The sequence below is a fragment of the Suricata suricatta genome, chromosome 4 (genome assembly GCF_006229205.1).
Source record: "Suricata suricatta isolate VVHF042 chromosome 4, meerkat_22Aug2017_6uvM2_HiC, whole genome shotgun sequence".
Taxonomy (NCBI): Eukaryota; Metazoa; Chordata; class Mammalia; order Carnivora; family Herpestidae; genus Suricata; species Suricata suricatta.
The window spans coordinates 77,419,558-77,432,852 of record NC_043703.1 but is presented as its reverse complement, the minus strand read 5'-3'; the positions used below and the strand labels follow the sequence as shown (position 1 = coordinate 77,432,852).

At 45.0% G+C, this 13,295-nt stretch overlaps 1 protein-coding gene across 1 annotated transcript; it reads right to left on the bottom strand.

Moving 5' to 3' along the window:
- Positions 1–2,830: 2,830 nt before the first annotated feature.
- GJB6 (gap junction protein beta 6) lies at positions 2,831–13,295 on the bottom strand. Its single transcript, XM_029936186.1, has 2 exons — positions 13,242–13,295; positions 2,831–4,361 (listed from the first exon to the last, which is right to left on the bottom strand). Exon 2 carries the CDS (start codon positions 4,344–4,346, stop codon positions 3,561–3,563), a length of 786 nt encoding a protein of 261 aa, XP_029792046.1. The 5' UTR covers positions 4,347–4,361; positions 13,242–13,295; the 3' UTR covers positions 2,831–3,560.

The window sequence follows — 13,295 nt, the reverse complement described above, 5'->3', positions numbered from 1 at the left end:
GTTGAGGGGGAAGGGGGAGGGGGGAAAAGAGATGGTGGTGATGGAGGAGGGAACTTGTGGGGAAGAGCACTGGGTGTTGTATGGAAAACAATCTGACAATAAACTATTTAAAATAAAATAAAATTTTTAAAAATGTAAAATTTTGGCTCTGGAAAAGACCTTGTTAAGAAGGTATAAAGCTAGAGTGGAAAAAATTCATGAACTACTCTCTGTCCAAGGACTAGTATTTAGAATATATAAAGAATGATCAAAGTTCAACAGTAGAAAAAACCCAATCTAATTGGAAAATGAAAAGGAAATAGAAATAGCAAATAATCATATGAAAAGATGTTTAACTTTACTAGCCATTATGGAAATGCAAATTAAACACATCAATCAGAATGGATAAAATAAAAACTAGTGACAACACCAAATGTTGGCAGGGATGAGGAAGAACTGGATCACTCACACATTACTGGTGAGAATGCATAACGGTGCAGCTACTCTGGAAAACAGTTTGGCAGTTTCTTGAAAAATGAAATGTACAACTACCATATGCCCAACAATTGAACTCCTGAATGTTTATCACAAGAAATGAAAATGTTTTCACTGAAAAATCTGTCCATATTTTTCATATAAGCCGCAGACTAGAAACAGCCCAGATGTCCTTTCATGAGTGAATGGTTAAACTGTGCACATTCATATTGTGGAACATTACTTAGCGACAAAAGGAATAGGCTCTTAGTGCACGCCATGACCTGGATGAGTCTTCAGAGAATTATGCTGAGGGAATGTAAATCCAATCTCAAAAGGTTGCATACTATATGATTTCTTTTATAATAATATTCTTAAAATGACAAAACTGTAGAGATAATGAGCAGATCAAAAAGGAATATGATGAGTGGAGATGAGATGGGAGAGAATTGGGTTTAGGTGTAAAAGGGCCATGTGGGGGATCTTTGTGGTGATGGAAATGTTCTATGCCTTGACTGTATCAATGTTAATACAGTGGTTGAGATCTTGTGCTGTAGTTTTATAGGATATTACTGTTGAGAGAAACTTTGAGGAGCACAAGGACCTCTGTATTATTTCTTATACCTACATGTGATTCTAAATTATCTTAAAATAACAAAAAAAGATACATTTCAGGACAGTTGGGGAATTATAAACCTTGACTGATTTTGTAATGTGATGGTGGCGTTGTGGTCTAGTTTTAAAAGATTAGTCTACTCTTACAAGACCCATACTGAAATATCTACCAACAAAATGATTTGTCCAGGATGCACTTCAGAGTAATCCAGAGTGAGGAATAAGCAGGTGGGAGTCTCCTGGGAAAGTGAAGAAGCATGACCTGGCTGGGGCTGGGTGAGAGGTGCCTGGGGGTTAGCAGTCATCCAGCATGGAGCTGTGGGTGCTGGTGCAACGTGGTCATGAAGCCACTGCCTTCAGAGAGCTGGACCCGGTTGGAACCTTGGTTCTGCTACATATTAGGCAAGCTTTGGGCAAGTTATTTAACCTCCCTTTAAAATGTGATAATATCTCAGGGTAATTGTACAGATAAACAAGATTGCCAAGAGGGAGAGGAAAAGGTGAGAAAAGGAAAGGTCTTCTCTCAAGGGATGGGAGGTGGGGGGAGCCAGTGCAGGAGACAGAGGAGCCATTGGAGGCAGAGACCCATGGTTAGGTTGGGCAGTATCTTGGAATCCAAATAAAAGGTTCAAAAAAGGTTTTAAGAAGATGACGCCATCAGATTTGGTGTTTCACAAGTCACTGGTGTTGACGGTGGCTTGAGTTCAGTGGTGAGCATGGGCCCAGATGAAGGTGCTAGAAGCAAGTGGGGAAAGAGAGTATGGCTCCCTACTCCTTGATGGGCTGGTGTGGAGAGACCGCTCCAGAGGAAAGGAGTGTTAAGGGGGCTAAAGAGCAGAAAACAACTGGAGAAGAGAAAGAGATGGAAAATAAGAAAGGAGGGACTGACCAGGAGTTCAAAGATCATGGTAGGAAGGAAGTTCCTCCTTGATATAGATCAGGATTGTTACCAAAGTTGTTTGATCTACCCCTGGTATTTTCCCTTATCCTTCATCTGATCCTCCTTTGATCAGCTATTTAAAAAGAAAGAACATTATAGTACATTGGGAATTATGAATGCTAATCAGATTTTTTAATTTGATGGTAGAAATGTAGTTCTGTTTTAAATGGTTGGTCTTGGTTTTTATAGATCAATACTAAGATATTTATGGATGAAATGATAGGTCTAGAATTTGCTTTGAACCCTGAAGAAAACAAGAATGTTTTGTCTTTCTGGAGGGGGGTTTTAGAATCATGGCCCCATATCAGGCTCCTGCAGAACACACCATGGTAACCTTGTCCCTTCACACAGAGGTTGCATTCATGTGTATGCATTCTCCTCCAGAGTGACCAGTCTGTGACAGATTCCCCAACACCCACTCTAAAGGCATCTGTGCTCAGTCTGGAAATCCCTGAAGAGGACGGTTTCCTCACCTGTGGGTGTGAAGCTGTAGGTATTTATCTTAGTCACCATGCACAGGACTCCAGTGATGAATGAGTCCTTCAGGTGAGCTTTGTCTGAAAGCTGCTGACTTCCTCAACCTCCTCTCTGTTAAGGCTGAACTGACCCTGAGGGCAATTTGTGTCCAAACCAAGGGCTGCGAGGGCTGCTAAACCTCGCTTCTGCTCCTGTGATGGGAGGATGTGAGAGTCGGGGTTGAACTCTCGGCAACTCCACCCACACAACCAGCAGCCGCCCCGCAAAAGTGACCCAACCAACTCATGATGCCGAGAGGTGACTGCATGGAGGCCCAGACCCAACAGAAACTCGGAATGCACATGATGGCGTAAGCAACGGGGCTGATCTTTATTGAGGTAACCACTGTCATTTCGGTTGTTCACAACGACTGCAAATCGACTAGTTTTAAAAAGTTTCCCATTTCCATACAGCTCTATGTGCAGAAAGCAATAAAAATATATTGTACAATGAACAATTTCCACCTTGAGAGTATCATGACAGTTCATAAACTTGTCACAGACCATGCAAAACACTATTTACAACATGATAGACTCTTTGTAAGTTTAAACTTTAGATACTTATGGCATAATTCTAAAACTAACATCGTTTGTTTTTCCAGGTAAGAAAGACCAGTCATTATAAAAACACTTTATATAAATTCAAAGTCAGAACTAAAACATTCAATCCTATAAAAATACCTTTTACTAATCAAAGTAGCAATCTCCAGATAAATGTTCTTTACCAAACAACAGTTACACAATTTTCAGGAAATACCTAGTATGTCAGACAGTCCATTTAAATGTGTTGTGGTTATTTCAAGGCACAGTTATAATCCTGTCTTAGCTTTCAGAGGCAGACCACATACTTGATTATGTTGCATGTCATGCATTAATGCACCGATTATTCTACAAAAAGTTAACTCAAGTATCTATGTATTATAAAAGCCATTTATAAAGACAAAGTCTTCAGCCTATTGAGGGGACTTTTAGGTGGGCTTTGCCTTCAGGAAAAGACCACTTCTGTTATGAGTCAGCTACGCTGTGCTTTGAAATGTTTAGTTTGGAAAGCCTGTGATCGCATTTTGACCACTCTCTGAAATTAGCTCATTCATTTCATTTTGCTTGCTCTCTTTGAGTGCATGGTTGGGGTGATTTCTCTGTGTCTGTGTTCTTTTTGATCTCCTAAAACACACTTTCAGCAGCAGGTAACACAGCTCGGCCACATTAAGCAGCATGCAAATCACAGATGCAGAAATCATAAAAATGGTAAACACGGTTTTCTCGGTAGGTCTAGAGATAAAGCAGTCGACAAGGTTAGGGCAAGGGTCAATCCCACATTTCAACACCCAGGGCAGGTGGTACCCGTTGTAGAGGAAGTAAAAGACATACATGAAGGATGCTTCAAAGATGATTCGGAAGAAGATGCTGCTGGCATATGTCCACCACAGGGACCCCTCTATCCGAACCTTCTGCTTTTTAATGTCTTCGAGGTCTTTGAATTCATTTCGCTTCTCTCCTCGCCTAAATTTGCGGGCAGTCTCGTGTCTATAGTAGGCTACGTGCATGGCTACCAGCAGGGCTGGGGTGGAGACAAAGATGAGTTGCAGGGCCCACAGCCGGATGTGGGACACAGGGAAAAAGTGGTCATAGCACACATTTTTGCACCCTGGTTGCAGAGTGTTGCAGACGAAATCTTCCTGCTCGTCACCCCACACTTCTTGAGCGGCGACCACAAGGATCATGACACGAAAAATGAAGATGACGGTGATCCACACCTTCCCAATACTGGTGGAGTGTTTGTTCACACCCCCGATGAAAGTGTGCAGGGTACCCCAGTCCATTGTGGTGGCTTACTCCTAAACAGAAAAAATTAGCAAAGGTGAACTAATGGAAAGTTCCTTTGACTTTTATGAAATAGTATAGTTATATTACAGACTGAAGCAAATTTCTCTAAAAGGATGCTGTGGTTATTTTATGACATCAATCCCCTAGGTTGCTATTAGGTTTTCTGGTAAGGAATGCTCACTCTAAGACATTCTAACATTTTTTAAAAACATTTTTTAATGTTTTTAATTTATTTTTGAGAGACAGAGAGAGACAGTGCAAGCCAGGGAAGGTCAGAGAGAGAGACACACACAGAATCCAAAGCAGGCTCCAGGCTCTGAGCTGTCAGTACAGAGCCCAACGCGGGGCTCGAACCACGAACCATGAGATCATGACCTGAGCCGAAGCCAGACCCTTAACTGACTGAGCCACCCAGGTGCCCCCATTCTAACATTTTTGACCCAGAAGTAACCGTTCTGAATTCAACTGAATTCAGATTATATATTAGGTTGCTGTTTGACATGAACCCAGGAACTCACATAAACAAATACATTTCCAAGTTTTCTCTCATCCACCGTGTGTTTAGGTATTGTATCAGTTTTCTTTTGCCCAAGGGATCACAGAAGTTCAATGGTGGATCTTATTAAGGGGCTTATCTAAGAGAAAAATTAATCACTGAAATGACATACTGTGGTGTACCCAGCAGACTAGAAAGGGGGAAGAGAACCCCCAAAACCTGTTAGTTTACTTTATACAATATATTTCTGTTCACTTCTAGTTTGAATAACATCATTTGCTGACATCATGTGTTCTTAGGAGACCTCACCACTGAAAGGTCCTCTTCTGAAAGAGAATCATAAGCTTTTACAGAGTGCTCACTTGTTTCCATGGTAACCAGGACTGGTGCCTGATCCCCCCCTTCAACAGCTCGAGCACCAGGAGCCATGGGAGAAGGGGACCAGAAGCTGAGGCCACGCAGGGCCCCCCTCCCTACTGATTTAGTGTCCTGAGAGAAATCATCCCTGACTTCCACAGGAACTTTTGCTACAGTTCAAATGGAAATGCCCTCTTACCCTACACTGCTGCAGAAGACTGAGAATCCATCAGCATTTGCCTCGAGAAACCAAACCAAACAAAACTCTGGGAATCTTTTGAAAGTGAAGACCCCATCTTCAGAGAAACAGACTCTCACAACTTGTCAAGCCTTTCAGGGGCTGAAGGAGACACCAAAGTCCTTCGTCACTGGTCTCAGGGAGACTTCCCAGTAGCTGACTTCAGGCTGGGGTCGGGCTTCTCCTCAGGCGACCCCCGACCCCTGGGGCCCTCGTCTTGCCCGCATCTATGCTGCCTCTGCATCACAGGTGTTGCACTTTGAAGCAACTAGGGAAAGAGAGGCAGCCTGGGCTCCCCCAGGAGCACTGGGCACAAAGTCTCTGACTGAGGTACTCATGCATGCCCCAGAAGTAAGACCCTTGGCTGACGCTAATGAAGTCAGCCAGTTGTGTGCGATAGGCAGACTTCCATTTCAGTTGGCTTTCTGAGAAATTTGGCTTTACCCTTTGTTTGGCCTTTAGACACTACCTTTCTCTAAGGAAGACCTACGGGAAGGAGGTCACGCCACCACACCCCTTACACATGCGTGTGGATTCCTCCTCTGTCTGAACCGGGCAGTGGAAGTCAAGGGCACATGCTGTGGAAGGGGAGGGGAGTGGACGGCAAGCAGGGGCATAGCTAGAAATTTCTCACTATGAGTTTCTCCCCTGCCTTCTCTCGCCAAAGCTGCAGAGCCCAGTTATATGAAAAGCCCTCCTTGCTCCACGTTGCCAAAGCTAAGTAAATAGCAATCACCAGGCCTTCCAGAAGCATTTAGTGAGTGTCTGCTGTTAGCTGCTGAGTGAGTTAGCTGTTTCACCTCTGCATCCCAAGACATGGTCCAGTTCTCAGCACTGAGTGGGTTCTGAACAGAGCTGCAGAGCAGATGGGGGTACGGGGGTCACAGCTAGAGGCGCTGGAAAGAGCTTCAAGACAGAGATGGGTTCCTATCCTGTGAGATTTAAGGTGTCAGGTCACAACTAGTGAAGCTGGGAGCACACAACATCCTAAGGAGGCAAATATAGGGAGGTGACAATGTGGCTGCACTTCAGCACCTGTGCGTGCGCCTGATTAATGAAGTCACCGGAAGACAGGATAGTTAGAGCGACCCTAGGATCTCACAGACGCTTATTCTTTCCTTGAATAATCCATAAGGAGTTAAAAACCAGCACTCAACAAACCAGCACCCTCAGAGTCCTCAGGACCCCCAGATCCCGCGGGAAGGCACCAGAGCCAACGAGGTAGAGCGGGAACAAGAAGCCCAAAGGTCATTTTGGAGGAGTTAGTGCACACCGGCCTATCCGACTCCACTGGCCAGAAAGCACTAGAGGACTTCAAAATGTTCATGGTTGCTCAAATGCCATGAATTTGAAAAGTCCTAACAGAATGTGATAAGAACATTTGAATTCTTAAATCCAAACTAAAACAAATTGAGGCACAGACAGGAAAAGTTAATTTGTGGTTTTAACTTAGCCTAGATGTTAGGGAAGCATATTAATTTTTTCAATGGAAATGAAAAGGGAGGTAGAATTCCACAGCTGAAGATGTGAAATTCTGAGGGAGTCAGCACTGGGAGCTCAGATTTCCAGGTGACAGGATGACAGAAGACAACCCAGACCCATGACACACACTGAGGGGGCCCAGGCTTGTACAGCAGTGCCCAAAGTTTCATCACCAAATGAGGCTAAAATAAAATAAAATAAAATGATAAAGGAAAATAAAACATGAGAAAGAATGAAAAAAAAAGATACTTGAGCCAAAAGGAAAGTAAGGGCTCGGAGCAGCTGTAATTCGAACTGATAACAGATAAAAGGCAGAAACTCTTGTTTTACTCCCCCTACTTTATCAAAGAGAAATTATTTTTAAAATTATTCTTTTAATGTTTGTTTTTTTGAGAGAGAGCAAGTGAGCATGATTGGGGGAGGGGCAGAGAGAGAGAGAAAGAGAGAGAGAGAGAGAGAGGGAGAGAGAGAGAGAGAGAGAGAGAGAGAGAGAGAGAGAGAGAGAGAGAGAGAGAATCTGAAGCAGCTCCAGGCTCTGAGCTGTCAGCACAGAGCCCGATATGGGGTTTGGACTCACAAACCGTGAGATCATGATCTAAACTGAAGTTGGCCCTTAACTGACTGAGTCACCCAGGTGCCCCTAAAAATTATTTCTGAGAGCAGAGTACAAGAGAGGCATGGAGCTAGTGTCTACATTCTGAGAAAGAGATTTTCAATGTCCCCAGTAAATGTATCTCTGATCTTAAAAACTCATCTTGGGTAATAGGAATTATAAAATTAAGTTTTAGTCCCTACTGAAAGTCATTATAATAAATTTCCCTAATTGTTGCTCTTCTATCCTGCAAGCATTTCAGGAGGTAGAAACTCGTATGTCCTGATGTTTAACCATATTTTACAGCAGCTCTTCACCTAGGGGACCAGTCCTGTTTGTTTATGAAATGAAGACGGTCTCTAATTAACCAATGAACATCTCCCATTGCAATTTGGTTTGGTTAAGTGCACAATCAACAAGTTTTTGATTTATCAAATAAAAGTTCACATTTTCCCAAACGCTCAAAAGTGCAGAGAATTTAAACTCCTCCGAAGGTAAGAAGGCTGTGTTTTCCCTCTGAGTTCTTTATCAACAGCCTTCTGGAACAATGACACACCTGTGGTCACCTGTTGCCTGCTCTTCTAGTAAGCAAACCAATCAGGTGCAAAGGGACAGCTCAGTCGGAATGAATTTGGAAAGGCTGAAGTCATGGGAGGGGTCAAGAGGTCAGAATTGCCCCACGAGAATATGGTCCCAGCTTTTAGAAGCAGGACGCTTGGCATCTGCACCTTAGGGCTTCTCCTTCTTCAAAAACCACAAAACAAAGCAAAGCAACAACAACAAAAACCCCAGGGACAATTATGATAACAGTAGTTTTATTTCTTTTGGCTTTTCTGGGTGCCCAAATTGAACATTCTGAAGTTCTAGCAAAGTAGCTGAACAGAGAATAATCTATTTGACAATACTTTTGACTTCCACTAAAAATCAGCAATTTACCTGTACCTTTAAAGGGAGAAAAAGATGCCTAGGTCACTAAGAAAAATGAGTGCTTAAACCCAAATACAGGGGTGTCCTGCCTCCTGGTCACTCAAGACAATCAGGCTAACTAACAGCAAACCACCTGATCTGTGTGGTGGCAGGGGCGACAAAAGCCCCATCACTTATCACAGTAGAAATGACCTGACAGGAAGTAGTGCTTTCTTTCCATCCTTTCCCTCTGCACTCCCCCTCCACACTCTCCCCCCACACTCTCCATAACTCCCTTGCCCTAAGTGCACAGCAGGAAAGCCATTGAGTAAATGTGGCCCCATGTTTCCTACGCTAGAACTTTCTTTTGTCTAGTCCACATCATTTCCCAAGGGTCTCACTGAGGAGCCTGGGGGCAGGGCTCCTGCATGCCACTCTCTGAGTGTTGAGAATGTAAGGACAGCTTGCCTCACAACTATTAGGCTCAAATTAGGAGCCCCAGACCTCCTGACACTTCGCTGTCACTGGTAACACCTGGCTGCCCCCCAGGACACTTTTCCCACTCACGGATCCCAGGAGAGAAAGGAGCTGACAGAGGGCGGAAGATTCTGCAAGTCTGAAAGGATGACATTTGGCTCCACTTGTCCTTCTGACCTGGTCTTTCAGTGGGGTAGAGTCACTTCTGGCTTGAGGTGAAGAGACTGCCCACGGGGCCGATGCACCCGTGTCTCCCCTATAAAAACATACTTCTTGGGGGCAGCTCTCCATCAGCACTGGGGTTGTAGAAGATTTGAAGGCCAAGCACTCTTTGAAAATTACTTTTCAAAACAACCGCATCCACTGAAACCCTTTGCAATGTGTTAGTAAACAAAATACCTCTTTCCTTTCGTGCTTTAGGCAGCCTGCAGCCAATGAGAGGAGACTTTTCAATAAAAAAGTAAAATATTAACTCGTTGTTTGCAACCAGATAGGTTTATTTTAAACCAGCTTCTCTGGCTCTCTTTTAAGGAAATCATGCATATGTCTACCTGTCGTAGTCTGGTCTCCGTATAAGAAGGTGGTTACACTTCAACTTACAAGGTAAAGTGTCTCTGGTTTTCTGGTATACCTGATCATGGTGAATACAGTGCACTCTTGCTAGGAAAGCTCCAGGCTGGAATATTCAGCTCTAAGAATAGGCAAACAATTGATCTTATTCTAATGATACACACAGTATTATGAAGTTAGATTGTTCTTCCCTTTTACACAATTCAAATAATTTAAATCTATTAGCATTCTGCTTCAGTAATATAATTTTCTGACTGTTTTAAAACTTAAAAATTTAATCCTAAGGAGTTGGCTTAAAAATGCCATCTTAGTTTCACTGATGACAGAACCAAAACTCAAACTTTAAAATTATAGTGTTATGCCTTAGCAGATGCCAAGAGGTGGAAATCATCTCTCTAGAAAGTTCTATTCGGGGCGCCTGGGTGGCTCAGTCGGTTAAGCATCTGGCTTCGGCCCAGGTCATGATCTCACAGTTAGTGGATTCGAGCCCCACATCGGGCTCTGTGCTGACAGCTAGCTAAGAGCCTGGAGCCTGCTTCAGATTCTGTATCTCTCTCTCTCTCTGACCCTCCCCTGCTTGCGCTATCTCTCTCTGTCTCTCAAAAATAAATTTAAAAACATTAAAAAAAAAAAAAGAAAGTTCTATTCCCATTTGGATGACCCTTTCAAAGTTATTCATTGAATATTTGATAGACCTGAGAACAGAGCACATTCCTCACAATTTCCACAGGAGCCTTAGGAAGTTGAAGAGACTTATGTTGATGAAAAACAATGTCAGAGCAAAACAAGCACATCTGGGCCTTACTTCCAAGGAGTCACAGCTTCTTGGCCTGGAGAAGAATTAGGGCAAGAGTCCCTTTTCAAGGGCTTCAGGCTTTCTTCTACACCATCTGATTGCTTAGAAGGCAATATTGCACTGCAATGACATGGATATAAATCTCTACGCAGTTTCTGGATGTCAGTGAGGATGTCACCTATTAAGGGAAAAATAGCAGATGTGGCCAGATTCATTTAACTACTCCCCACGTGTCTACTGCATGACCTTCGTGGGGGTTTTTCTTTATCCCCAGAACTGTAACGAGGGCAGTCTAGAGAGGCCTTTCCTGAGGCTTCATACTTTATATACCAATAAAATAAAACTAAAAAAAAAATCTTTAGTGTAGATTCTTTACCCTATCAAAAATCATCATTGTAATGCCCGCCCCCCAAACCTCTAGCCCATTCCCCAAGCAATTAAAATAAGGGGTAAGGGGACTAGAAAAACTGGACAAGCTCCTTTAACCCTCAAATCAGTAGTCTAGAAAAAATTCTCAAACTCTTTAATCAGGAAGAATCTATATCTGTTGTCTCTCAACAGATATCCAGGTCATGCTAGGGACAACCTTAGGTTGTCCTTTAAATTTAATGACTTAAACTTTCATCAACTGTCCTTTCAGAGTTAATAGGCTGTGTTAAAAGGGGTTTAGGATTTATGTGCTTCTTCAAAATTAACTCAATAAAAATGAAAGAACTTTTTCCAGCCATGGAATCTAAATAGAAACATGGACAATTCATAGAATTACATGTATTTCTTAATCCATTTAAGAATTCAGTGAGTTGGAGCGCCTGGGTGGCTCAGTTGGTTAAGCGTCCAACTTCGGCCTAGGTCATGATCTCACTGTCCGGAGTTTGAGCCTTGTGTCCCTCCCTCCCTCTCTCTCTCTCTCAAAAATAAATAAATATTAAAAAAAGAATTCAAAGAGTTAAAAAATTTTCCAATAAGCTGTCTCTTTTCATTCAAGCAAATCTGTGTCCTTTCCAAAGATTTACGTCTAACTTGAGCTGAATGTCCATGAAAATAAAAAAGGAAAAGGTACTCTGTGGGTCTGTTCCGTTCTCAGGGTTCAAGCAAACAGAAATCTTAATATAGCCATTGGAAGGATTATGTCTTCATGGCCAAGAAACTTGTGTTGGAAACTATTTTCTCACCATTTTATTCTATTTAACATTTTAACGAATGTCCACAGACTACTCATAGCTCCTGGAATACCATATTGAATCAAAGGTATACAGTGAGGGTTTGCAAGCAAGAATTTTTTTACCCTGTTGAATCGTTCAGTTAGACCTTCTGTGGGTCTTTTCTTTCTCAAAGCTGTTGTGATTCAGAAAAGTAAGAAAAAGAAAATGAATTCGCTGTTACCTGTACCAGAATTTGTTTTAAATAAAAACAAGCCTGGAGCAGCTGAAATGCTTCTCCTTCTTCCCAGTTTGGGTCACAGCTGGGATGGAGATGGGGAGCCCTGCACCCCCACCCCAGTTATGTCACAGGCTAGAGCTTGTTGATGTTCTCTCCTAATAACTTCCTTCTCCCCTCCTTGGCAGGATTCAGACAACACTCCCAAAGACTCTGGCCTGATCCAAACAACAGACAAAGCTCTCCACAGGCGCAGGCAGTTTTGAGCAGCATCCCGCAATTCTAAGGAAACTGCACTGGGGCAGGACATTTTCTTCCAGAACACTGGTTAGATTCGACTAGAACTGGGGCAAGAAAATACTCTGTGGCATAATGTCAACCGAAGGGAAAGAACAATGATTCGTGGTAGCTTTCAATCAGGCCCCGAGCTGCCAGCGAGGCTGCACCTGGGCGATGCTGAGGGCAATGCAGGGCCAGGTGTGCCGATCCCTCCAGGCGTCGGTGACTGCGTGGCCACACTGACCTCGGGCTCGGTCCTGCTCTCCAGAAAGGGAGGCCAGCCCAGTCACAACACTGGGCGCGAGGGAACGCCTGGGACTGCTCCCCTTCACTAGACAGGAAGGACCTTCTGGTGCCTTCACCTTTTAACTGAGATGTGTCACCAATGACACTTAATTACTATTGTCCAGTAATTGCACCACTGTCATCTGCGTCTCCCAAGTTCTCCGGGCACACATCCTGCAGCCAAACGGGTCAGTTCCACCTGGGACTTTTCCACTGGTCCGGCTGAACCGGCTTTCCTTTTCCCCAAATCCAAGCAGGACTTCATCAGCATTTCATGAAAGCGAAGAAAATCCAAAACGCCGCAAAAGAAGTGGGGGAAAGGGGCCTAGGCCCACCCCTTGGCCACCCGTGCGCACGATGTGTATATTTATAAAACCTGTTGTGCAAGTCGAAGGGGGACCATCCAGGGTAAAAGTCAAACCCGTCCATCCTCGTTCCTCCGGGCGCGCGGAGGACGCCAGGCGGGGCGGGGTGCGGCAGTGGACCTGGGGGTCGCGGAAGGATGCGGTTCCCGGCCGAGAAGTTGCCCTGGGCAACCCCGCCGCGCAGGAACAACCACCGGTGCGGGCCGCTTAGCGCCGGGAGGGCGACTATGTCTTGCGGCCATAGGGTCCACCTTCGAGCGGTCGTCAGCAAGGGTGACAAGGGCGACAGAGGCGACCGACTGCAGATCTCACCTGCGCCGGGTTCTCAGAGGCGACGCCTGCGCGCAAAGGGTCGAAATGGCGCCGCGCGCCCCCCACCGCGGCCCCTAGCCCCCAGCCAGCATTCAGGACCCCCGTTCCTGTGGCCGCGCCCTCCACGGAGGCCCTCAGTCCCCAGCCAGCATTCAGGGGCCCCGTTCCTGCGGCCGTGCCCCGCACCCCCCAGCGTCCCCCAGTCCCCAGCCACCATTCAGGGGCCCCGTTCCTGCGGCCGCGCCCCCCACGGAATCCCCCAGCCAGCATTCAGGACACCAGTTCCTGCGGCCGCGACCCCCACGGCGCCCCCCAGTCCCCCCACCAGCAGTCGGAGCCCCGGTCCTGGGGCCGCTCACCTGCTCGGCTGGACGGCGGCCGGGGCGGGGGAAGGGGGGGCTCGGCGCAGGGCG

What these genes read in the sequence shown, in the direction of transcription:
- GJB6 (XM_029936186.1), bottom strand. Translation starts at nt 4,346, where the DNA reads ATGGACTGGGGTACCCTGCACACTTTCATCGGGGGTGTGAACAAACAC.